At 51.0% G+C, this 24,119-nt stretch overlaps 4 protein-coding genes across 4 annotated transcripts in view; 2 read left to right on the forward strand and 2 right to left on the reverse strand.

Annotated features, from left to right (window-relative positions):
• Positions 1–172: 172 nt before the first annotated feature.
• FICD (FIC domain containing) lies at positions 173–2,313 on the forward strand. The gene is made up of 2 exons (XM_015815779.1): positions 173–531; positions 1,198–2,313. The coding sequence occupies exons 1-2, from the start codon at positions 225–227 to the stop codon at positions 2,280–2,282; spliced, it is 1,392 nt and encodes a 463-aa protein (XP_015671265.1). The 5' UTR covers positions 173–224; the 3' UTR covers positions 2,283–2,313.
• Positions 2,314–4,940: 2,627 nt separating this feature from the next.
• Positions 4,941–15,398, reverse strand: SART3 (spliceosome associated factor 3, U4/U6 recycling protein). Its single transcript, XM_029284110.1, has 19 exons — positions 15,171–15,398; positions 13,668–13,794; positions 12,366–12,470; positions 11,964–12,148; positions 11,599–11,704; positions 11,255–11,379; positions 10,813–10,968; positions 10,236–10,374; positions 9,773–9,880; positions 9,507–9,584; positions 9,334–9,392; positions 9,114–9,223; positions 8,538–8,650; positions 7,992–8,068; positions 7,396–7,558; positions 6,536–6,975; positions 5,906–6,058; positions 5,580–5,770; positions 4,941–5,146 (listed from the first exon to the last, which is right to left on the reverse strand). The coding sequence occupies exons 1-19, from the start codon at positions 15,396–15,398 to the stop codon at positions 4,966–4,968; spliced, it is 2,844 nt and encodes a 947-aa protein (XP_029139943.1). The 3' UTR covers positions 4,941–4,965.
• A 640-nt stretch (positions 15,399–16,038) lies between these two features.
• On the forward strand, positions 16,039–18,310 carry ISCU (iron-sulfur cluster assembly enzyme). Its single transcript, XM_015815780.1, has 5 exons — positions 16,039–16,131; positions 16,797–16,910; positions 17,021–17,131; positions 17,345–17,423; positions 17,546–18,310. The coding sequence occupies exons 1-5, from the start codon at positions 16,039–16,041 to the stop codon at positions 17,641–17,643; spliced, it is 495 nt and encodes a 164-aa protein (XP_015671266.1). The 3' UTR covers positions 17,644–18,310.
• Positions 18,311–23,336: 5,026 nt separating this feature from the next.
• The window catches only part of TMEM119 (transmembrane protein 119), a 9,540-nt gene continuing 8,757 nt past the window's right edge, over positions 23,337–24,119 (reverse strand). Inside the window, exon 2 of the mRNA XM_015815781.2 lies at positions 23,337–24,102. Within this exon, the coding sequence (XP_015671267.2) occupies positions 23,337–24,102 (766 nt within the window). The remainder of the gene's footprint in view (positions 24,103–24,119) is intronic.

The raw sequence follows: 24,119 nt of genomic DNA on the forward strand, positions 1-24,119 counted from the left end.
GGGTCTGGCTGGGGGGGTTCTCACAGCCCCCCATGGGCGAGGGGGGCGCTGCTGCCAGAGCCTAGTTAGGGGTGGCTCCCCAGCCAGACCTGGGTTTGTTGGGTTGTGCAAAAGAGGTGAGGAGAGTCACCTGGGGATGCCCTGCTAATCCCCCCTTCTTTTTCCAGGTGAGACCCCTCCCCCAAAAGGAGGAGGATGCGACCCTGGCTGTTCCTGGCGCGCAGATGAACCTGGTCTCCATGGCAGCCGCGGTGACAGTGGTGGAGCCGGAGCTGAAATGGGTCTCCCTCTGGCTCCGGTCCCGTTGGGCGGCGGTGCTGGCGGCAGTACTGGCGGCTCTCCTGGTGGTGCTCCTTCCAGTGCTGCTGGTGGAGGAGCAGTGCCAGGCCGCCCTCCAGGGCTGGGCCTTCCTCAGGAGCAAGCTGGGGCTGGGCTACATGGGCGTCGCCACCTACACGGGGCAGACCACCGAGCTCAGCGTGACCTCTGGCGGGTTGGAGCTGATGGTGCTGAAGCCCAAAGTCTCCCCAGGTGCGTCCCTGGACCCTCGCGTGCACTCCGGATTTGCTCTCCAAAGAGGCACCAATAAAGGAGAATAATTGTGGGTTGAAGTGAGGGGGTCCTTGGTGATGATGCTTGCAGATTATAAGTAAACAATCTCACTAATCTCTCTGTCCTGTTATCTCTCTGCTGACGTGTTGGGACTTCAGTTCCCACAATTCTGACTGAGAATGTTAGGAGCTCCTCCTAAATACATGCAGAGGCACCCAGTGGAGGAAGTTAAGCCTAACCAGACACCACCCTTTCTTTTGTGTGTGTAGACTGCATTTTGAGAAGTACCGTTTCCTTTAGTTGTTCCTGAATTTCTTAAGTCGGTTGATTTCAAACTTACCTTAACTTTGGGTTTTGTGAAGGTGCCCCAAGAAGCTGCTGGAAAGAATCCATATGCGCTTCAATACAAGGCACAAAATAACCAAAGCTAACTGAACAAGCATGAAATTCACCATCAAGATGAGGTTAGGCTGAGTTGTCTAACAACGGAGGGTAGAAATGGTTTACCTCTACATCAGGGGTGTCTCAGCATGGCTGGCTGAGGAATTCTGGGAGTTGAAGTCTTAAAGTTGCCAAGGTTGGACACCCCTGATCTAGATGTCCTGCAAAACACATTGCTGAAGAAAATGCGCTGTTTCATTTCAGAGGTCAGACTAGAAGCCAAAGCTGCGCTGCATCAGGCGTTGGAGATGAAAAGACAAGGGAAGCGTGAAAAAGCTCAAAAGCTCTTCCTGCACGCCCTCAAGATGGACCCAGACTACGTGGATGCCTTGACCGAGTTTGGCCTCTTCTCCGAGGAGGAGAAGGACATCATCCAGGCCGACTATCTGTACTCCAAAGCCTTGACCATCTCCCCACACAACGAGAAGGCTCTGGTCAGCCGGGACCGGACGCTGCCTCTTGTGGAAGAAATCGACCAGAGGTACTTCAGCATCATCGACAGCAAAGTCCGGAAGGTCCTGTCCATCCCCAAAGGCAACTCTGCCCTGCGGAGGGTGATGGAGGAGTCCTACTATCACCACATCTACCACACGGTGGCCATCGAGGGCAACACTCTGACGCTTGCCGAGATCCGGCACATCATCGAGACCCGATACGCCGTTCCCGGGAAAAGCCTGGAGGAGCAGAACGAGGTCATCGGCATGCACGCCGCCATGAAGTATGTCAACACCACCCTTGTCTCTAGGATTGGCTCCGTCACCCTCCCGGACCTCCTGGAGATCCACCGGAGGGTGTTGGGCTACGTGGACCCCATTGAGGCTGGCCGATTTAGGACTACCCATGTCTTCGTTGGCCACCATGTCCCGCCCCACCCTCGCGATGTGGAGAAGCAGATGCTGGAGTTTGTGCAGTGGATCAACTCCGAGGATGCCATGAGCCTGCACCCGGTTGAGTTTGCCGCTCTGGCCCACTACAAACTGGTGTACATCCACCCGTTTGTAGATGGCAACGGGAGGACATCGCGGCTCCTGATGAACCTGATTCTCATGCAGGCCGGCTACCCCCCAATCACCATCCGGAAGGAGCAGCGGGCCGAGTACTACCACGCCTTGGAGGTGGCCAACGAAGGGGATGTCCGGCCGTTCATCCGCCTGATTGCCAAGTGCACCGAGACCACCCTCGACATGCTGCTCTTCGCTACCACGGAGCATTCGGTGGGCCTTCCTGAAGCCCAGGAGGGCAGCAGCACGGACTGCAAACAGACCATCTTGCTCAAAACTAGGACCTGAACCTTGGTAGCGAAGGACGCCCCCTACGGGAGAAGAGCTGGGAAAGCACTTTCTGTAAAACATTTCATTTATTTAATTATGTCTTCTAAGTTAAGTTGTTTAATGCAGTGACCTCTCCATATTTATTACCCTCAATAGGCTTTTGTCTAATTATATTGCAAAAGGGAACAGGCCAGTCTTAGCGCCTCAGAACTGCTTGGGCTGGTTAAGTGTCAAACGGGACTACTTTAGCTGGAAAAAATTCCTACCCACGGTCAGCTTTCCAGCCAAAGATGGTCAGATATGGAAAACGCGGCTGTTACTTTACCCAGCCAAGCCTGGCTGAGGAGTTCATTGCTGTGCTTAGTGAATTGATGCTGTTTTGGTATTGTTCAGTTTGCTAACCACGGGGAGGCCCAAACTCCACCTATTTAGGAAAGGAAGCTTGTGTGAATCCCACAAAGCTGCAATTTCACCTGCCCTCCTTTATGTTTGTAGCCGTTTCAAACCTAAAACCGAACCAGCTTCCTGCCTGCCAGTGCCTTAATAGGGACGTGTATTTGTACTGAATTGTGCCTTAGCTCTTCCCCAGCAGAACCACTCCAGAAAGAGGTCTCAGTTCAGGCCAGAGCCTAAAGCAAAGTCTGTGGACTCCGTGGGCTTCGGACTGCTCTTTAAAAAGAAACAAAAAACCGTGAATAGACAATACCAGAGCAGAGTCCACTCTTTGGAAGTTGGAGATCTCTCACCATCCTGTAACCCACCTTTGCTGTTTGGCTCTGGTGTGATGTTGTCTGTGCAAAAAGCCTATCAAGCATCAAATACTCAAAGTCAAAGGGCTTCTTGAAAGCCCTTCTCTGTTAGCACTTTACTTCTGTTCCACTCGGAACGTGCAAAAGTTGCCTGATTTCAAAGGAGAAAAGGTTGAGATGGGGGTGGGCTTTTTGTTAAGCTGCAAACTCGGAATCTGTGCCACTGAATGAGTCCCTGTCCCTCTCCTGCTCATGACTCGCAGGCGTTGGGACAGGCGCAATGCAATCTTAGTCCAGACGGGAGGGAGGGGCCGACTGCCCATCGCGGTCTATTTCTAAGGCAAGCCGGGCAGGCACAACCACGATGCAGTGTGTGAAATATGAGCAGCGCCTAACAAAGTGCATTTGCACAACAGTCTCTGCGTATTTGGTTGGTTACAATAAAGAGATTTACCGACTCTGGCTCTTTTTTAAAAAAAAAACAAGAGGACTACATCTTCTCCCTCACAACTCCCAGGTACACAAAATTAGGGCCATTCTACAGGCGTGCAGAAAAGTTCACTCAAATAAGATGGGCAGCCTGAAGTGCTGGAATTTCATTTGTGATATTGTTTAGTTTTCAAGTAAGGGAGCAGAATTGACTACCGCTGTGAGTTGCTTTTGTGAACAAGGAATTAGGTGTTCTTTCATGCCCACCTTGCATCCTGCTCCTTATTGGCAGCAGCCCTCAACATGCCTGCATGTTCCAGATGTGGCTGGGTGGATTGTTCCTTAACCAGTCCTTAACCCAGGTGCCGAGGGAGGAACTATGCAAAGGGGGGAAGCTAGCGGCCCAGTTAACCCCTTCCAGCACCCAGGGCCTGCCTATCTACAAAACAGGATTATTGGATTTGAAGTCCCAACAAATCGGAGACCACGGGGTAAGGCAGGGTCCCCCTAAGAAATGTGTTTAAAGGTTCAAAATGCAGAGTTTTTTTTAAAAAAATACTCCGGCATCTTCTCCCCATTTCTGCAAACAGCAGCGCCCACCACCCTCAGCTTGATTCAGCAGGTCAAATAAGCAGGAACACTTGCTCAACTTGCAAGAACAACTTTAATGAACCCAAAGGGGGAAACGCCGCAGGCTCACATTTCACATTGTATACAACTTTTTTTTAAAAAAAAAAAAGGTTGCAAGCCAAACCTCTCAAGGACCCAAACGGGTCTGGCTAGAGGCCATTACAGGAACCTGGCAAAGGGAAACACCGAAGCTGCGCAGAGGGTCTGTCCCTCTAGTGCTGGGTCAATGAAAGCTCAAAAATGACCAGCATGTGCTTTTCACATCCGCAAAGAGAGGTGTGTGCAGGTTGGGTCTGTGTATAAAAAGACAAGACTCCACTCTGAGCAAACCGGTCAGTAGAAACACCTGTCCTTCTACCCCAATACTAAAATAGGCCATTATGGTGGAAGTTCCTCGCATCTGCTATTTATACTCATTTTGTACATGAAAAGGAGCCGGGCTGGTTCGAGGCTCCTGTGTGCACGGAGGCAGCGTCACAAAGCTGCCCAGCTTAGCTCGGCGCCTGTGGTGGGATTTGTATAAACTAGATCGAGACTCAATTCACATTAAACTCTTCATTTGGAGAACAGCTGAAAAAAACCCAACTATTAAAACATACTGTGTTCAGCTTCGAAGTAAGCTCTCGTCACATGAAACCCCCAATATGAGGGAGCATTTAAAGCCATTTTTAACAAATTCCTCGCACGCACCCCAAACTCAATAACTTTGCCCTCTGGTAATTCAAGGGGGTGGGGAATCGACCCCTCCCTGTTCGGGCTTTCGGTGGACATAAAGTCCAAACTGGAACCGGAGGGGAGCCACGATCAGCCGCAGTGTAACTTCGGGGAAAGACCAGCCGATGGCTTCCGGGGGGCCTTGGCAGCCCCCCGCTTTGCTGGTCAAGGGCAGCAGTTCACTTTTTCTGCAGCAGCTTGGCAAAGTCCGCGTTGGACATCATCTTGGGCTTTCCCACCGACGGGGAGGGCGTCGCGGGCGGGTTCTCCAGTGTGCCGTTCGCCGCCTTGGCTGCTGGGTTGCTGGGACGCTGCAAGGCACGAGGGACCATCGACAGTTGGGTTCTTCCCTTGCGACGGCTGTGGGAGGAACAGACCACGATGCAGCACCGTTAGGGCCCTTCGGGCGCTCGGAAGATAAAGGCCTCAACGCTACTGAGTGATGGAACCCAGGCAGCCAGCCAGAACTCCAGTTTCTCCAAACAATTCTAGACCACAATCCCAAATTTTAGGGTTCCTTCGGCTGCAGGGTGCTCCACACAGGGCCTTGCTAATTTCTCAGTTTCCAAAGACACGTTGATGGCTGTGTGCCACGTGAGTTCCATCTAGCTGATGCTGTAAATAAATCTAAAAACTTAACATACATAAAGCCCAACTGATTTCCCAGCAGCATGAAAACTTCCGAAATGAGAAACCCCAAAGGCTTAGGTTAAATAAAAACCCTCTGCTTAAATAAGGTTCAAAGAAAAAAAACCCTTTTCCATTCTGGAGTTCTGAGCTCAAAAACACTCACGCGCCCGGAGCCGGCTGAACATCCGGACTTTGGGGTGGTTTCCCCACAGCTTCCGGCCCCTCGGGAATTCTCCGAGCCGGAGGGTTGCTGATGGCAACTTTAATGATGTGGTCCATAATGGTCAGCCCATCCATCTTCAGAACCGCCTGGGAGGCCTGTGTTTCGGTCTCAAACTCCACGTAGGCCAAGCCCTAAGGGGTGAAACAAACCTGCTCTGGATTCCTTATTCCAAACACCACTCCCCAGCCGGACCTTAGGAAGGCCAACATCCCCCTCCCCGAATTCCTGCCGGGTGGGCAAGGCAGGGCAGCACCCCGGAAGCACACCTTGGGTTTGCCAGATCGGTTGGTGACCAGCCGGATATCCTTCACGTTCCCGTGAGCTTTGCAGACCTCTTCCAGCTCCGCTTTCGTGCACGAAAAGGGGAGGCCGGAGATGAACAGCTTGTGCTTCTCAAGAGCGGTGCTGTACTTGAACACCTGCAGGAGGGCAAAGGAAGGAAGCTGGAGCACAGGCCCGCAGGGTGTGTACGGGTTTGTGTGTTTTGAGGGATGGGCTCTATATTCAACTTGGTGTTTCTTTTAACAGGTTTCACACTTCCCATGTTAGGCTCAAGCTTCTGATCTCCAGCCTTGTTTCTAAAGCTGGGGGCTCCTAACTTGGCAACTTGAAGACTTGTGGACTTCAGCTCGCAGAATTCCCCAGCCAGCTTCTGGGAGCTGAAGTCCACAAGTCTTCAAGTTGCCAAGTTTGGAGCCCCCTGGTCTAAAGGGAAATTCCACATCTCTTCTCTATACACGGGGACAGTCTTACCACCGGCGTGCCCCTGCAGTGGCTCTTTGGCTCTCCTGCTTCTGCGCAGCTCAGGAGCCGTTCCCTCCCCTACAAGCAGCCTTGCTGACCCCGCCCCCCCACCCCCACCCCGGGATTCCCTCGAGCGACGGCAGGAGGGCTACCTTGAAATCCGGATTCTTGCTTTTGTCCACGTACGGAGAGACAAACATCGGCCTGCCTTCCACCACTCTGCGGTCCAGACCGAAGGCCTGCAGAGCTGACTTCTTGTCCTTGAACTCCACGTAACAGTAGCCGCGGAATGTCCCTCTGTTGCTGAAGATGGGGCGGACTTCGGCCACTTCCCCGCAGCTGGCAAAAAGGTCTCGGAGTTTTGCCTCTGGCTCGGCCATGCTGTAGGGGAGGTTGCTGACAAAGACAGTGAAGCCCTCCTTCTTGCTGTCGTGGAACATTTTGGGGGTGTCTTTCCACTTGGAAGCTGCTGCTGCCCCTTCTTCCTCTGGCTGGAAGTCCAAGGTCTCTGCAAGGAGCGCCATCGCTTTGTCTTCCACTTCCACAGGCACATCCCCGCTGCCGCCCTTCGGCCTCTTGATAGCTAGTTCGGCTGCTCAGGGAACATGAAGGGATTCAGAGGTTGCTAAGGACATGCGTGCGTGCGTGCGTGCGTGTTAGGGGTTAAAGGCGCTGAGCTTGCCAGCTGGAAAGCTGACAGCCCGGGTTCCAGACCTGAGTGCCGTGCAACAGGGTGAGCCCCCGTTATCTGCCCCAGCTCCTGCCCACCTAGCAGTACGAAAACATGCAAAGGCGAGTAGATAAATAGGTACCACTTCAGAAGGAAGATAACAGGAACGTGATCCCTTATGACACGATGGCTTATGGGACTCTCAGTATCTTTTGCTAAAAGGCCAGGTCAAACCAAATCAGGATTCTCCCCTCCCCCTAATTCCAGCTTCCTGGTCACCCCGAAGAATCCCAAGCACCAAAACCCAGAAGCAGAGCGTGGCCAAAGTGATGCTGCCGCTACCTTCCTCCTCTTCCCATTGGCCATCGTTGTCTGCCTTCCGCTTGACTCCGGCTTTGGGCTTCTTGGACTGCTTGACGGCTTTTTTCTTCCCCCGAGTTTGCTTGCGCTGCTCCACTTTTTTATCTTCCTCCTGCTTGGCCAGGGCGGCCTCCTTTCCTGCCGCCTAGAAGGACCAGCAGCCTCATGAGCAGAAGCTCCAGTCTGGGCTTTTCTCTCCCCACAAGACGTTCACAGCCCTTCTGGGCTGCAACTGCTGAGCCTGGCAACAGGGGTGCCCAACTCAGAGGCATCGCTTCGGAGTAACGCGGGAAGGGAATACGGGAGGTCTTTGGACCGCGCCTCTCTTCCAAAAGGGGAAGAGAATTAGGGTGGAAAACCCCCCTGAATCCCTCCAAAGGAGGCTAAAAGCCGCCGTTCTCATCCACGGCGCCCTCCACTCTGCAGCAGCAAAGCCCATCCATCACCGTGAAGACTTAGGCCCATCTTTCTGCTCGTAACCCCAGGAGACCTCCAGAAAGCAGGTCAGACACTCACACAGAGACCCCAGCCCACCTTTACTTGCAAGAGGAGAGTTTGTTTTTTAAAAAAATCTTCACCTTTGCCCTCTGCTCGTTAAGTAGAGCCAGCCGTTTTTCTGTCTTCTGAACCGCCAGATCCCAGTCTTCTAAAGTGCCTGTGAGAGGACAGGAAAGGAGGCTGAGTCCCTTGTCCGTCCTCTGAAGTTCCATCAAGGCTCAACCAGTCCTGCTGAATGAATGGGGGAGGGGGAGTTGGGGGGGGGAGGGTGCCTTGAACTAAGTCACTCTTGGGATAATCTCAGGACTCTGCCCAACCTGGATAGATTAAGCCTGGCGCTCCAGAGTTTGCTTAGGGCAAAACAGTGACCCACCAGCTTCTGGCTTCAGAAGGACTCTTCGCTGTGAGCTGGGGATGCTTGTGTGTGTGGAGCACCCACCTCAGCCCACTTGTGGGAGGGGAAATTCTAAAAGGAGCGACTTTCTCTTTGCATCAAGGCATTCTGAGAACCTGAAGAGAAGCTGGGGGGGGGGGAAGAGTGAGGAACACAGGCTTCCAAAGGATGAATCTGCACAGGACGATGAGCTCCCCAATGTCAGCCCTAGCAGGAGGTGGGAGCTGCTCACCTTCAATTCTCTCCAGCGTGAGCAGCACCTCACATACATGCTCTGGGTAGTCCTGTGTGCACTGCACGGCCCGGTACAAAGCTTTCCTGCAGTAAAAGGGATCCCCATGTGCCCTGCAGCCAGGGAGGAGAGAGAGGGGGGGGGAGAGAGGGAGATGCAGCCAAAGAGACACAACTGAGCCAGACTTTGGACTCCTGTAGGAAGGAAAGCTGGGGTGGGAAAACAGCAGGAGTGCAGGACCCCAACAACACCTCAGGAAGGCGCTTTTTCCTCCCAGCTGGGGCCAGCAAGCAAAACGTGGCTACTTTGCATTCATAGTTTGGGAGTGAACAAGGAATTCTTTCTGGGCTGCCTAATGGGGACATGAAAGGAGCCCCCCCCCCGGGGCAACGGTGATGTCACTGGCTCACCCTTTCAACCCAGAAGACTTAAACGGTGCCCCCGACACAAACAGGACGGGGTCTCCACGCACCCCCTCCCGACCACTCGCAAGCCGTGGAGCGCAGCCAGTGCAAAGAGCTGGTCATATGGGCTGAAAGGAAGGCAGACCAACCACGGGAGGCGACTCCCTCTTACCGCTCCAGGTTGTAATACTCCAACCACATGTTGCCATATTTCGAGTTCCCGCTGACCATGATAATGTCCCAGAGTTCTCGTGCTTTTTCCATGTTGTTGCAGTAGCAAGCCTAGAGAGAGGGGGGGGGAGCTATTAATATAATCTGAACGTATCCATGGGTGCTCCCCCCCCACCCGAGATGAGAAAATAAAAGATAACAACAGCATAAGTTAAGGTCACCTCGATCCTGGCCCAGGCCTGCAAAAGAATACAGGAAGGGTCTCCCTTCTCAGCGAACTCTGCAGGAACACAGAATTAAGCCACAATTATTTCTGCTTGTAAACACTAATACGTGTGGCAGAAAAACATTGCTTTTTAAAAAATAAAATAAAATAAAATAAAAGGCAACCTACGCCGTTCAACATCTTCCTTTAAATATTTGATGGCACGGGCAAACGCTGACCGAAGCTCTTCCAGCTCCTGACTTGAGGCTGAAAAACAGCAAGGAGATAGCACGGCCATTCAGAAGCCACCCTGGGGTACTAGCTTTCTAGAAGCAAGGTGTGCCGTGTTGCCCTGGGACAAAAATGACTACTTGCTGGGATTTGGAAGAATGAAGCCAAAACTAGGGGCTGGGTCAGAGGGCTTGTGGTTAGCACCTTCCTCAACCAGTAGTCACCTCGGGCAAAGTCTACTCTTCTCCGAAGGTAATCCAGGTACGCCTGCCAAATTTCCAAGTAATCTGTGGCCTGAATGAAGCCAGCTTTCAAAGCCTCTTCGAAGGTTTCTAACAGAGGGGGAGACAAAAAAATAAAATAAGGGCAAACAGAACTTCAGCAGCCCACGTTCTTCCCTTGCTCCAGTCTTGACTACCCAGCCTGAGCCAGGAGGAGCCCTCAAAGAAAGAGGGAAACAGCCAGCACCGTCTCCCTTCCCAGCACAGGACGTGGAGAGCAGGCGGAGTTGCTCCAGGTTAATAAATAAATAAGTAAAACCAGCCAGCGTCTCCTGAGAAAGCCTACAGCTTGAAGAAAATCACACAAACAGGACTGGAGCATTGTGTGACTTCCGAGGCTGCGAAGCCCCCGTTGGCCTCGGAAAAGAGAAGCCTCTCTCAGTCCTAGCAGATCTCTTGGTCCTACCTGAGATCTCCTGGTGCTCAACCTCATGCCTCTCCATGGCCAGCAGATACTGGCTCCACAGCTTGACAGTCCACGGGCAATTCCTGACCGCTCGCTTGCAAGCGGAAAGCACCACCTCCTTCACCTTCAGCTTCCTGTCCTACAAAAGGAAGCAGGCGATCTTGGTTGAAAGCCGCTTAAGCTACTGTGGTTCTATGTAACCCAGAAGGGGGTGTTGGGGGCCGCAGCAGCACTCCAGTGGGAGAATTTCTGCTCAGAGAGACCAGCACTTCACAGAGTGCTGGGCACTCTGTGAAGTGCCCAGCACTTCACAGAGAAAGGATTAAAATCTCAGAAGCCAGAGAAAAGGCCAGAGACTACACTGAGCGGACAGTTATCCCTCTACAAAGCTAGCAATATCAAATAATCGGCGATAAAGCATTTCTGCAGATCTATTACTCCATGTACCCCCACAGACCTGAATTTCCTGAGGGTCTGAAATTCTTTTAACAAGAATTACTCTGGTTAACCTGAACAACTGAAGCTCCTTCTCAGAAGGACATGAGACTGGAGAGCGCTTGCTGATGGAGGCACTTACCAAGTACTGAACGTAAGGAACCCAGAGATCTGACACCAGGCAGTTCTCAACCAAGGCACGCTCATAGATCAGCTGAATGCGAGCTGGATCCCCAATCTTCACTTCAAAGTCAATGTAAGCTTGATATTCGGCCAGCTTTGGGGTTTCAGCTATCAGCTGGAAGAACAAGAAAGGAAGAAAGCTCTTTCAGGAAAGTAGAACAGGAAAAAGAAACCATTAGGAACAAAAAAAAAAAAAAAAAGGTTACATTCAATTGCTCAGCATAAAACTCCCCAAAAAGGGGGGGGGAGGGAAGACAATCCCAGAAAGTTCTGAAAAAGAATACCATTTAGATACAACGAATTTGACACAGACTTAGAAGCCATTTTGTTAGGAGACCTGCAACCTTGGCCAGGGGAAGGAAGCCACCGCCGGCCTATGGACTGTGAGGGAAGCCACTTACCAGGGCCTCTTCGTAGGGCTTGTACTTCTGCAACTGCCGCACAGCCTTGATGTAGTTTTGTAGCACTGGCCCCGGGATCGGCTCCTCGGTCCAGTTTTCGTATTCCAAAAATGCCGATTCCATATCTCCAGAAAGAGAGACGAGCCCATTTCAGCCAGGAAGCGGAGCAGAGACTCCGAATCCCTTCCCTCGCCTTCAGCCACCCTGCGGCTGCTTTGGCTTTTGGTGTCCCGTGCAAAAGTCAGCCACCGATTCCTGCTGGAACCGAGGAACAAGAAGCCGAAGCATTTCGGGGCAGGCCTTGGATGGAGAGGCAAGCCACAAAGCCTGCAGGTGACCCTTACCTATGAGGGGAACTGCCAGCTCCCGACGATAGAGCGCATGGATCCTCTCGAGTTGCGCTTTGGTGGCCTGCTGCTGCTCAGGGGTTGGGACGCAGTCCGGGGGTAGCTGCCAGAGGAGGAACAAAGCACAGGCATCAGCGTTTGTCCTAAGCAGCAGAAGAGGACCGGAGTCCCAACAGCAGCTAAAGGATGCACATGCATGGAAAGAAAAGTCTCCCAGCCCTATAGGGCACTATGGGATGGTATAAAAGCCTAAAGGCCAAAACGCCATTGCCATCGCTGGTCTTGACTTCCTACAAAACACGCCCACCCTTTGGGGAATCATCTCCTGACCAGGCAGCGGAGCGGAGCACGCCGGGGCTTACCTTCATGGTCGCCAGCAAGGCATTTTCAAACTCCCGATAGGCCTCCCAAATAGCAGCTCCTTTGGTCACATGGAGGCCGACAGCAGTGAGCGCCCGTTCCATGATTGAGCGAACCCTCTCTATCCCTCCTTCCCGGCCCATGCCCCCAATGGAGAACTGGGCGTACTCCAGCCAGATTTCAGGACCTAGAAAACATCCCCAAGATGGTGGACAATCACTTTTGCCTGCTTTTGGGGCAAGAAGCTACTAAAGTTAGCTCTGAATGTTTCATTTCCTCCAACAGGGTAAGTTCTTTGCAGAACCTGTTGTCTTGAATCTGTCTGTTTTGGTGTTGTTAATCTCGGTTTGTTATTCCCTGGCAGTTTGTGCCTGAAAAGAACATCCATTTAAAACTAAACTTACAGATGTAGTCTTTCACAGCTATCTCAAAAAGTTCATAAACCTTCTCCTTCTTAGCGTCGTCTTTAGCGTATGATATCTCATCCTTCAGCCACTCTAGCCACAGCCCTGGTAAAATGGGAGAAGCCATATCCAAAGAGGGTTAGAACGCTAACCCAGTTTAATCTGGAAAAAGATATTGCTAAATAACATATCACTAAGGCAGGTCCAAATAAGTATTTGTCTATAATTAGGTTCTACTAAATTCAACAGGTTTACGTCTGAACAGATGTTCACACAGCTACGTTCCACTTACATCTCAAGAAACCAAAATCTTCTCTGAAACAAATTTAATCTAAATAATTATCTAAAGTAAATGCTCTGGACTTTTGCTTGGTTTCCATCATGATGGCGTCAAACATCTGGCGGCAATTTAGTGGTGCCACAAGTAAATCACCAGTAATTTTAACTAAAATTACAGCAGAGCTGCCATTTTTAATACAACCCAGAGAACAGAAGATAAAACATGCAACATAATTAAGAAACTTCAGCTTTCATTTAAAACCCGCACAAAATGTTTGCCAGAAAGCTTCTACTTTCTGCGGCTTTGGCGACTGAGCCAAATGTTGAATATTGCTCCCCCCTTTAAATTGCCAAATTTCTTCCCTCCCTCCCTGATCTGGGGAACGAGCAGAAGCCCAGGCACAGGAACCATCTTTCTTTGTTTAAAAAACAGCAGCTCTTGCGCATTTAACAGGAGTCACAGCAGTATAAACCACTGTCCATTTTCACCTAGGAATATATTCTCTGATGCTGTCAAAACTGGACTTGGTGTGAATGCAACACAAAATGAACAAGCCAGCTGCCTTTCTGCTAAGGTTTTCAAGCAATTCTACACCACAGTCAGTTTAGACTGAGCCTGTACAATACAAAATTTAGATAAATGTAGTGTATATACCCCAACCCCTAATACGTCAGTAGGATCGCACATTGCCCCAAAATGAAGTATTCTGGGAGTCTTTGGAGGTAGGAATGCAAAGTCTGGTTATTTTTACTGGTGACAGGGTCACTAAGATAAACAGGACAGTATTTTTTAAAACTCTGGCACATCAAGGGAGGTAGGGAAACACAACCATCCAACTTTTTACTCTTACTAAGTGCTCCAGTTGAAAATGCAAGTTAAAAAGTCTTCACTCTACATGCAAACTTTACATACAACTCTAACAATTTCATTTATGGAGGAAATCTTTCTGTGATCACTCAGTGTCCAATTTCCATTTATGTTTTACAAAATAGAACAAAACAAGACTAAAAGATTTTGCCTACCTTCAGTGAGAGGAAAACGCTGACTCATGCGCTTGCGGGCTAACTGGAGCCTGGAGATATATTGTTCCCCACGCAGCAGTTTTATCAGTTCCAGGTGAACATCATAATCATAGGGATTGGTGTCCAGCTAAAAACCATTGTCAAAACAGTAATTTTATTTATGTGGCCCTACAGAAACCTAGCTAAAAGCTCCTAACAAATGCCATCCAGGGATTTTGGCGGATTTTACTTATGGAATAAACAGGAACCAAGATCAGAAGGGGCCTCCTATGCAGGACATTAATTATCCTGGGTCAGGCATAATAGGCCGCTGCTTGGGAACATCTCAAGAGTCAAGGCAACAAAGCACCAGATCGGGAGCTGCAGATTGCACTAGAAATCCCTTAGACCAAGAAACATGGGCAGTTTGTGGACTGTTTACAGTGGAACCAAGATGGAAAGAAATCCTTTTTAGGCTGCCTAGCTAATTTAAGGCTCAGTGGAATCTTGACACGCTGGAAATTGAATCTGCAAGATAAAATGGTATAGATCCAAAACTCACACCAGCTAATGCAGAATATCACGGCTAGCAATGTACGCACGCCCAGCTCCCCCGGGCAGAACGTGCTCATGCAGGGAGGGCCTCCTCAGAGGGTAATAAGATGAAAGAGCAGATTCACCTTCATGTTAAATTCTCTGCATGAGTCCCTGTTCTGGGGAATACACCTTCCCAAAGGGGAGGGGGGAGGGGCAAGACTGCCCACAAGCAGAAAATCCCCCAGGAAGCGATTCTCTTTGATGATGGGAGCCACCTCTGTCGTGGGCTGCCCTGGAAATCCTGGGAGGAGACCGGCGTCCCGATTGTTGCTCTGCCATCATCAGGGCAATCTGCAGGGAGTCCTCTACTGACCATCATTCGTTTTAGTGGCCGTGCAAAGCTGCAACGGCTTTTCACACTTAACGACCGTTGCAGCCTCCCCCACAGCCGCATGGTCAAAATTCAACCGCTTGGCAACTGACTCGTATTTATGACAGTCACAGTGTGTGTGTGTGTGTGTGTGTGTGTGTGTCAGGGTGGGGGGGTCACGTGATTCCGCCCTTGCGACCTTCTCACCAGCAAAGTCAATGGGGAAGCTGGATTCGCTTAACAACCGTGTCACTAACTTAACCGCTCTGCAGGGATTCGCTTAACTTCCGTGGCACAAAAGGTGGCGAAAAACGGTGGCAAAACGCACCTGAACAACCGTCTCGCTTAGCAACGGAAATGCCGGGCTCGGTTGCGGTCGTACGTCGAGGACTACCCGTACTAGAGACGCGGGAGGGTCCCTGCTCGCCCCCCCCGCGCGTGCAATCCCCCCCCCGAGGCAGCCACGCCGCCTTAATTCGACCCCCACCCCACCCCACCCCCTCCCCTCCCGAGCTCCTTAAGGGGCCCCTTCCGTTCACCCCGAGCCCCGGGGGCCGGAAGAAAAGGAGGGGTGGGCGTGGCCTGTCTGCCCGAAGCCCCGCCCCCTGGCCCCTCACCTTCAACTCCAGGCGAGCGACGTCGATCCCAACCTCGCAGGTGCCCCAGCCGCTGAAGGGCAAGTCCTCCTTCAGGTTATAATACTCATAGTAATCGCGATCGTCCTCGAGGTTGATGGAGTCCGAGTCCAGGTCCAGCTCAAAGTCGGAGAGCGGGTCCTCGGCGTCGTTCGGGCTCTCCATCCGCGCGGTGGCCGCCGCCTCGCAGTCCTCCTCCCAGTCCGACATCGCGCCCAGAGGCCGCCCTGGCTGCGCCGCGACGCCCCCTGCGTCGGCACGTTCGCGCGCCAAGCTCTCGGGCTGTCCGAACCGCTGCCTGAATGGAGAAGACCCCGCGAGGGGAGAGCCGGGCTCGTAAATCTTTCAACGGGCGGTTTTGAGCCCCCAGTGGGATTTTAGACTCCGGGCCAAATAGGTGGGGAAGAGCGACGAGGAGGGAGGAGGAGTTGTGGGTCCCGCTTCAGACAGGCAATTGTGAGGGGCAGGCGCCGGCAAGGGGCCTCAGAGATGATCAGCGCCCCCCCCCTTCGTGCAGGGGCTTGGACTTGCTCATGCGCCAGGAGGGGGAAATGGGGAACGGGACCGAATTAAAAATGAAATAAAAGCTATATAAATCGGTAACACCCGGGTTGCCTTATTTGGGGGCGAGGCGGCTTCGTCCCGCGGCCAGGCTGAAGAGAGCGCGAGAAATACCTGGCAGCCCGCGAGCGGCTTAACCTCCCTCCTCGAAGGCGAAGGGGGCGTGGCTTGGCGGCTCGGCGCTTTCGCCCTGGCGCGACGTGATGGCGTCACGGGCGCGTCGCCCGCCCTCTATTGACGGAGCGTCAATAGAGAGCGGCAGCAACGCAGCGCCTGCAAAACAGACAAGATGGCGGCGCTGCGGGCGAGCGGCGTGCGGGCCGCGGTGCTCCTCAGGCCCGGCCTGGCCCGACCTCCGCCGGCCGCGGGCTACCACGAGAAGGTGGGCCAGGCCGGAGAGGGGAGGCGGGAGACGGTCCGGCGCCCCCGACGGACTACAACTCCATCAGTCCCGATAACGGGAGTCGCAGCCCCGCCCCTCGAGAGCGCCGAGCTGTCAAAGGACGGGCTGCAGAACGCGGGTCCCGGCAAAGCGGACACGCGTCAGGCCCGGGGGTGGTGGGAAGGGAGCGAGGATCCCAGGCTGGGGCTTATGGGGCGTGAGGGAGACGGAGGGATCCCCTCAAGGGAGGCGGGAGGAAGGGAGGGAGCGCCCGGGGCTGTGCGTTTTCCTCCTCCCTCCTGGGCCCTTTTCCCTCTTGTGCCGCCTCTTCCTGGAAAGCAGCAAAGCCCGTTTGGCGAAATCGAAGCGCCTCGGCATTGGCTGGGCCTGATAGCGGGGAGCTGGGCGGAAAGGGGTGAGCCCAAGAGCCCCGATGCCCTGCAGTCACTGTCCTTGGCCTCCTCTCGTAGCGATTTAGGGGCGAAGTTTTAGGGTGCTCAAAGGTCACGTTTTGCAGCCTCCAAACAAGCTGGGAGGCGGTAGAGAGGAGAGGCTTCTCTCTCTTATTTGGGGAGGCTTCTCTGCCTCTCTTCTCTGTTAGGAGAATTCTCTCTCAGCTGCTCAAGGATCGTCTTCTTGGTTTTGCCCCGAATTTTCTCTTTCAGGTCGTGGATCACTACGAGAACCCCAGGAATGTCGGTTCCCTGGACAAGAAGGCAAAGAACGTGGGGACTGGCCTTGTGGGGGCTCCAGCCTGTGGGGATGTCATGAAATTGCAAGTAAGCAAAAGGCCCTGCTTTTCCCGGGAAGCTCAACCTTCCCGGCCTGTCCCATCCCTTTCTGTTAGCTTTGTCTGGACGGGCAACTGGTGTCTTTTAACTACCCTCAGGTCGAGGTGGACGAAAACGGGAAAATCGTTGACGCCAGGTTTAAGACGTTTGGCTGCGGGTCAGCAATCGCTTCAAGTTCTCTGGCGACTGAGTGGGTGAAAGGGAAGACGGTACGTCCTGCCCATGTCAAATCCTTGGCCCTATTTAATTGGAGTTACGTCCCGTCTCCCATCATCTTTGAGGGCATGTGTGAGCCTTCAGCCTTGGTGGGGCAGAGTCTCGTGTAAAATATTGTGAGAACCTCCTTATCGGTGAGATCCTTGGGAAAGAGTTACCAAGAGCAACCCAGGCCTTGCTAAACTATCAATTTGGGTCAATTTCAGGTTGATGAAGCCTTGAAGATAAAAAACACGGATATTGCGAAAGAGCTCTGCCTGCCGCCAGTAAAACTGCACTGCTCGAGTGAGTAGGATTTTCACTGTGCCTGTCGATTGCGTTCCTGGAGATCTTTGTTTCCCCCTGCTGGAAGCAGCAGCATTATGTGTTTGCAGGCTTTGGCAGCTTCTCTCTCTCCTTCTCCCCAGTGCTTGCAGAAGACGCCATCAAGGCTGCCTTGGCGGATTACAAGCTGAAGCAGGGGTCAAACACCTCTGGACCCGAGAAGAATGCAGCCAGTATGTAGGGCTCCTTTGCACCGCGAGACCTGGAAGCCAGCTTCCCTTCCTTCCACTTGTAGCCTCAGCACGACATCTAGGCGCTGACCCATCAACACCTGCTGCATTTTGGAAAGACGCACAACTCGTACGCACAATGTTAAGACTGTACTACAGCCAACAGGATGCCGCAGCTTTTTGCTCTTGGCTTCTTTTCCTTTGTGTGAATAATCTTCCTCTGAGATTTGATTTGTAGCCTTAGGATGGCCCCTGAAGGGGTATTAAAGCTGTCTCTTAGTTACAAAGAAAATTCCCAGGGCTGTTTCAAGTATGATCCTTGAGTCCACAGGAACAAGCAGTGACGTATGACATCCGAAGGTTCTCTCCCTCCAGGGGTAGATTTAGAGCAGTACGGAAGCTCTTTGAGCTTACAGCTACATTTCTGGTCCTTGATTTGGAGGTAACAGCAGCGTAATTTTATGCTGCTGGCCTCACGTTCCCCTAACGCGAGGGAAAAACCTGATAAGTACAGTAAAGCTGTCTCTGTTTTGTTATTTTCTAGCTTGGAATTCTAAAGAAAGGTGTATATATATATATATTATTTCACCTGATTGTTAATGCACAGATTTCAGATTTGTTTGCTGTTCGGCCTATGCTATACATGCAGAGATAATATATGTTTGTTCTAAAGAACAATGAGTTCTTTTAATTTGTGTTTATTTATATCCCACCTCTACTACTTTTATAAATAACTCAAGGCGGAGAACATACCTAATACTCCTCCCTCCTCCTCGTTTCCCTATCACAACAGCCCTGGGAGGTTGGCTGGGCTGAGACAAGAGGGACTGACCCAAAATCACCCAGCCAGCTTTCGTGCTTAAGCAGGACTAGAATTCACATCTCCTGGCTTCTAGCCTGGTAACTTAAAACACAAGGCCAAACTACCCATCTGCCGGCAAAGAGTTGCTTGTTGCCTGGGGAATTCTGGGAGTTGAAGTCCATACATCTTCACGCTGCCAAGCTTGAGAAATACTATACCAGGCCTGGAGACCACTTTATATTTTTGTATCCGTCCTAATGACATTGGAAGTCTGGCGCTTTCCCCCCTGTTGCCTGGCGGTATCTATAAGCTTGTGATCTTTTCATTCCCCAAATCTGGTAGCTCTGGACAGTCTGGAGAACCGGCCCGAGAGAGCAGCAGAATGTACACAGGCAGCTGCTGCTCTTGGTGATTTTTTTTTTAAAAAAGTCTGCCTCATCGGAATGGGCTCTATTGAAGGCGCCAGAGGGGACTGTTTTTGAATTAGGGATCAATTGACATGTCCAGGCTGGCTGATCAGATGGGGATGGCCCCCAACGTGGCCATTCACTTCTGCAACGGCTACCCAGGCAGCAAAATCTGCCTCTGCATTCTTCAGAGGCCGGGAGAAGAGCAGGCCGGCAGACAGTGGGCGACAGGGAAAGGTTTTTCACCCCGGTCAAGTGCCAGCTGCCACCCTGTGTTTGGGATAATTTATTGGCAGCTCAGGTTTCCAGCCAAAACAGTGCTCAGCTGCCGAAGCATCGTCTGCTTGCCGTTGATCCCAGCAACTGGATAATCCACTCGGAAGCCATCCCGGTCAACAATAGGCCTCCTCATTCAAAGGCAAAAAGGAGGAGATGCTTAAAAATAAACCATCCTGAGATGTTTTGGATCTGAAGAGTGCCTTCTGCTGAACAGGAGATTTGGTCAAAAGGGCCGAATCGACCCATTTTAGTCTGCCCGTTTTCACCAGTGTTTTAGAATCAAAAGTTTTCCATAGCAGATGATTTTCTAGTCCCCATTTTAAAAGCTCTCCGAGAAATAGCTTAGATAGCGACGGTATTGCTTTTTCTCTTTTAAATCTTCCTTTAGGCACCACAAAGACATCCCTGCTGCCCTGAGCCCTCTAATACAATTCGTTCTGAGGGTGTGTCGTGCCAGCTGGGGTGACAAAATGCAAGATTTAAACAAAATTTAAATGGCAGACCTTGCAGCAGAGAGCCAGGAAGGAGCCAGAGGCATTCCTGCTTTCAACAACCCTGGAAGGGGGGGAGCTTTGGATAAGGGGCCACCTCAAGTCAGGCTGGCAGGGAGGGGAGGCAGAGAGGCTTCGGCTGAAGCTCCCCTTGAAGTGGGAAGAAGAAATGAAAGGAGTAGATGTTCTCTCCAACTCTCTGCCTGTCATAAATATTGGACAGATTTCTCTAAATCTGGCCCATGTTGGTCACAGACAACCCGCAGCAACAGCTAAATTACAGCCTCCCTTTGTTCCAGGAGGCAGCCCAATCTTTAGCGCTCCAAGCAGCCTTTTTTTAGTCCCTCTTGAGGTTTCTCCCGAATTCAAGATCAGCATTTTCACTTTTTTTTTTCACAAGCTCTGCCTTGTCGAACAGCCGCCTTGCCACCGGGTTGTTGCTTCTGTTTCTGAGAAATTAGGCAAATGGCAAATTAAGGCTTTCTCTGAAGGGGGACCTTGACCTAAAGTGGAGGAAGGCTGTGCAAGCAGATCAGGAATTGGGGTTTTTAAAGCAGGGCTGTGCTGGGAGTTGAGCGCATGCAGAGAGGGAAGAGACGCACCCCATCCTCTTGCTGATGAAAAGGGCCCAAAGGGGGGTCCGGGTTGCCCATTACAAGCCAAGGGTGGGAAGAAGGTTGCAGCTTCCCTCAGCTCACCCACCTGGCCACCTGTTCGGAGGAAAGGGAGGCTGGGTCAACTTTCAGCTAGGCTGAGGATGCCCACATCCGAACAAGGAGAGAAGCAACCTAGAACCAGGTGCCTTTTGAAAAGCACCTTTGGGACAATCCCGAAGGACAGGGCCCCAAACCTTTGGCAACTTGCCGAGGGCCACCCTTGTCCAGCAGGGGCCTGGACCACACAAACACCATCCTCAAGGCCTGTTTTCCTCCACCCCAATTCTGTCCTTTGCTGAGCTTCTTTCAGCCTTCAAAGCAGGCAGAATCTGGCACGCCCGATGAAAGGCAGGGAGGAAATCTCCATCTGGAGGCCTCTCTGATGTTCTCCTTCTGGCCCAAGAATGCCGGCTATTTCCTCTTTTAATCCCAGGAGAGAAAGTTGTTTCACGACAGCGTTTGCTCCCCCCCCCTTCCATCAAAAGACAGCCCACCCAAAGGAGGGCTGGAGAACCTCTTGGGACTGTTTAGGAAACGCCCAAGGACAATGACCAGCATCCCAAGAAAGCTTAAAGCAAAAACCAGCATGGCGAGGTAGGACAACAGAGTTTAGCTGGCCCCTTCTCCAAATAATTCAGTGAGTCGAAGAGCACGGCGCAAATCCCGTAATTCAGATTTTGAAGGGTGGTTTGGGCGTAATCTGAGACTGGAGGAACCATTTCCAAGAAAAACAAGAGAGTTTATGAGCTGCGTATTAAGCAAGAAATCTCTCTTTTTGTGGGGGGGGGAGAGACCCTCTCCCACTTGTATGCCAACAAGTCTTTTGCTATTTCAGATACTTCATAGGCTGTCTGGGGAATTCAGTGCAGGAAAACCACCCAGTCCTCATCCACACATACACAGAAGCCTGCTTTATTATTTCTTTTTAATGGAACATACATCTATAATGGAGGAAGAATACATGTGGGGTTATTGTAGGCTTATGAGGGGTCAGACAAGGGAAAGAAACATTACAGCTATGGCATTTTATTGAATTTGGGCCATTTTTTGAAATCATTGGCCATATTAACCAATTAGTTGTGCTGGCTGGGGAATTCTGGGAGTTGGAGTTCACACATCTTAAAGCTTAAGAAACCACAGTTCTAGGTGTTTGGACATATAGCTTCTGCCACGCCTGGACTTTAGCCACCCATGGGCTGGGTTGAAAAAGTGGTCTAAAACATCTGGAAAGTGGAGAAAGGCTGTAATGTTGTGTTTTTATCAACACGGTGCCCTTCCTCGCGTTTTAAGGTTTAGGAAGCCCTAGAAAAAGATGCTGAGAGTTTCACAAAACCCTCTTCATGCTGGGGTTTAGCTTGTTGCAAAACTCCCAGATATTGTCATTTTCAGCCCCGTTAGAGTCGCTCATTCAAAAATGGCCTTGAAGTGTAGGTCTGCAGAGAATCCACCAGAGAGGGTCCGAGTCTATCCCAGATAAGTCCTCAATACTACAATAAATCTCAGTCTGCTAAATTTATAGATGTTATTACTAGGATTACAAGGATCACCCTGGGAGAAGCCCAGTGGGAGGAAAAGTCATAAATATCAGCTTTGCAAAGAGGCTTGGAAAAAACAAGGAGGAATTTTTGTTGCAAATAGTTCTGACACCCAGCTTCTTCAAGGCTTGTCACAAACCAGGTCAATCTTACTCGTCTCAGCTTTAAGGCTTACCAAAATGTTTTTCTAGTTGACCTAGAAAGAGATTAGCACCTGGAAATCTGAAGTCCAATGTCCTCAGTCAAATATAAAAACATTTTTTTAAAAAAATGATCAAAAGTCTCCCCCCCCCCCAAAAAATAATTGAATTTTAAAAAGCCCAAAAACATTTTCAATATGTTTGAATGCTCAAAAATATGAGCCCTCCCTCCTCCGAAGGTTAACAACCATTTTGACAAGTGAAGAACTTTGGGATTGAACGTAGATAAAAAACCCAGCTCTGTTGGGCTTCATTCACTCGTGAAAGTCCTCAGTATCTTCTCCACACACAGAAGTCTGAGTGTTTGTAGATCTTTAAGAGGAATAATTATCAGAAAATGTCATCAGATTCTTCTCAAGGTTGGTTGTGTTGATCTCCTAAAGTGTCTGGAGAACTTGGAGTTAAGCATTCTCAGAAACCAAACGTGGGGAGGGGGGAAATCTTGGGTTGAGTGGTGGGATCCATTGCATATTGTTTGCCATTGCTCAGACGGAAACTGTACTTAAAAATCTCAAGTCAGACTGGCCATTTTGAAAACATGTGGTTGTTAGTTCAACTTTCAAAGCTGACACTAAGGAAAGTAAATGAATTAATCATTGATATAAGGGACAACTAAACAGAGTTGAGCCAAGATTTGCTTTAAAAGAAATATTAGTGTGAAATAACTTCAAGTTTGGCCCAAAGAGAATCTCGTCAGCAGTGGAGAAAAAAGATCTGGAGGACTTCGCGGTTGATAGGAAGGGGAACCAATTAGCTCTGCACATAACCTTGCTGCAAAATTGAGGATTGATATAAATAAATGTTGACCCAAAGAGCCCACCTCAAAAATTATGTATGTCGGTGCAGATATGTTCTCCCTGAAAGTGGGAAAGTCCTTGAGGTCTATATTAGGATGGTTCCTCCAGAATAGTCCGGGAACCACGTTGAAGAATATGCATCTTCAACAGGTCTTCAAGATAAGTTCTATCTTACTTGCTCAGTGATATCTGGTTGAATGGCTACATCATGACATTATGGTCACTCAGCTTCCCCCCCCCCTCAAGATGTGTTAAACAATTCTCATCACCTCCCTGGCCATGTTGGCAGGGAATGATGGGAGTCTGGGTTTCCCACACCTGGAGGGCGCCAAGTTGGGCAAGTCTGCATAATTGAAGAAGGTCCATTAAAGCAAAACCACAACAATGTAGAACTTTGGGGTGTTTCCTAGCATGGGAGGTGGCTAACTTGTCTTCTTTACAGGTAATGTAAAGATCTGCTCCCTTCTATTTGATAAACAGATCCCTGTAGATTTCATATTATAAACTGTCCCCCCCACTGATGGGAACAGACCTCCTTCAGTTTTGGGACTCTTCTGTGGGGTCAAGAGTCAGTGGGATGCTGAGCGCCTCCTTCTCCTTCTCCTCCTCACCTTCTGAGACGGGCAGGGCAGAATTCTCGGTGGGTGGGGGTTCCTTGGACTCCTCAGGAGGAGATGGATGGGTCTCCACCCCAGATGGGACCTCTTCTTTGGCCTCAGCATCTTCCAAATTGTTTGGAGCTGATGTCTCTGGAGGCAGATCAGCCTCAGCTGGTGGTTTTTCTTCTTCTTCTTCATCTTCTTCTTTGGAGCTGCCATCCTCCACTCCTTCTGTTTTTTGGGCCCCTTCCTCTTTTCCTTCAACCGGTGAGTCTTCCACGGGGGCACTTCTCCCATTCGCCAGGACGACCTTGGTCGGAGACTTGAGGTTCTGGGCAGCAGCCAAGATGTCGGCCTGCAACTGTTTGGTGGAATCCACCGGCTCCTCTCGGTCGTCATCAGAGGTCTTCTCAGGGACTTCGCTGAAGGCCTTGGCGCCCCCGGCCTTGTCGTTCTGGTCCACGTACTTCTTTTTGGGAAAAGACGACGGGTAATAGGCAGAGGCCTTGTGTTTCTGCTGTGTGATGACAGCTGCACACACAATGGAAAGGAAGATGAGGAGCAGGGAGCCCACCACAATGATCAAGAGCATGTACGTTTGGAAGAAGTCCACAATGCCGTCGAGGATGTTGAACGAGTGCAAAGTGCCATTGACCGAACTGACCACGAGGCTCCCCGAGGTGGGACTCGCACTCAGCGTCACCCTGGCAGAAGAGGGGTC

Source organism: Protobothrops mucrosquamatus, unplaced genomic scaffold (genome assembly GCF_001527695.2).
Source record: "Protobothrops mucrosquamatus isolate PMUCROS unplaced genomic scaffold, P.Mucros_1.0 scaffold374, whole genome shotgun sequence".
NCBI classification, from domain to species: domain Eukaryota; kingdom Metazoa; phylum Chordata; class Lepidosauria; order Squamata; family Viperidae; genus Protobothrops; species Protobothrops mucrosquamatus.

Coding starts and splice junctions, on each gene's coding strand:
- FICD (XM_015815779.1), top strand. CDS start 225: ATGAACCTGGTCTCCATGGCAGCCGCGGTGACAGTGGTGGAGCCGGAG. Junction 532..1,197: donor GAAGCCCAAAGTCTCCCCAG/GTGCGTCCCTGG, acceptor GTTTCATTTCAG/AGGTCAGACTAGAAGCCAAA.
- SART3 (XM_029284110.1), bottom strand. CDS start 15,398: ATGTCGGACTGGGAGGAGGACTGCGAGGCGGCGGCCACCGCGCGGATG. Junction 10,375..10,812: donor TTCCTTACGTTCAGTACTTG/GTAAGTGCCTCC, acceptor TTCCTTTTGTAG/GACAGGAAGCTGAAGGTGAA. Junction 9,585..9,772: donor AAGAGTAGACTTTGCCCGAG/GTGACTACTGGT, acceptor GCTGTTTTTCAG/CCTCAAGTCAGGAGCTGGAA.
- ISCU (XM_015815780.1), top strand. CDS start 16,039: ATGGCGGCGCTGCGGGCGAGCGGCGTGCGGGCCGCGGTGCTCCTCAGG. Junction 16,132..16,796: donor CCGCGGGCTACCACGAGAAG/GTGGGCCAGGCC, acceptor TTTCTCTTTCAG/GTCGTGGATCACTACGAGAA. Junction 17,132..17,344: donor AGTGGGTGAAAGGGAAGACG/GTACGTCCTGCC, acceptor GGTCAATTTCAG/GTTGATGAAGCCTTGAAGAT.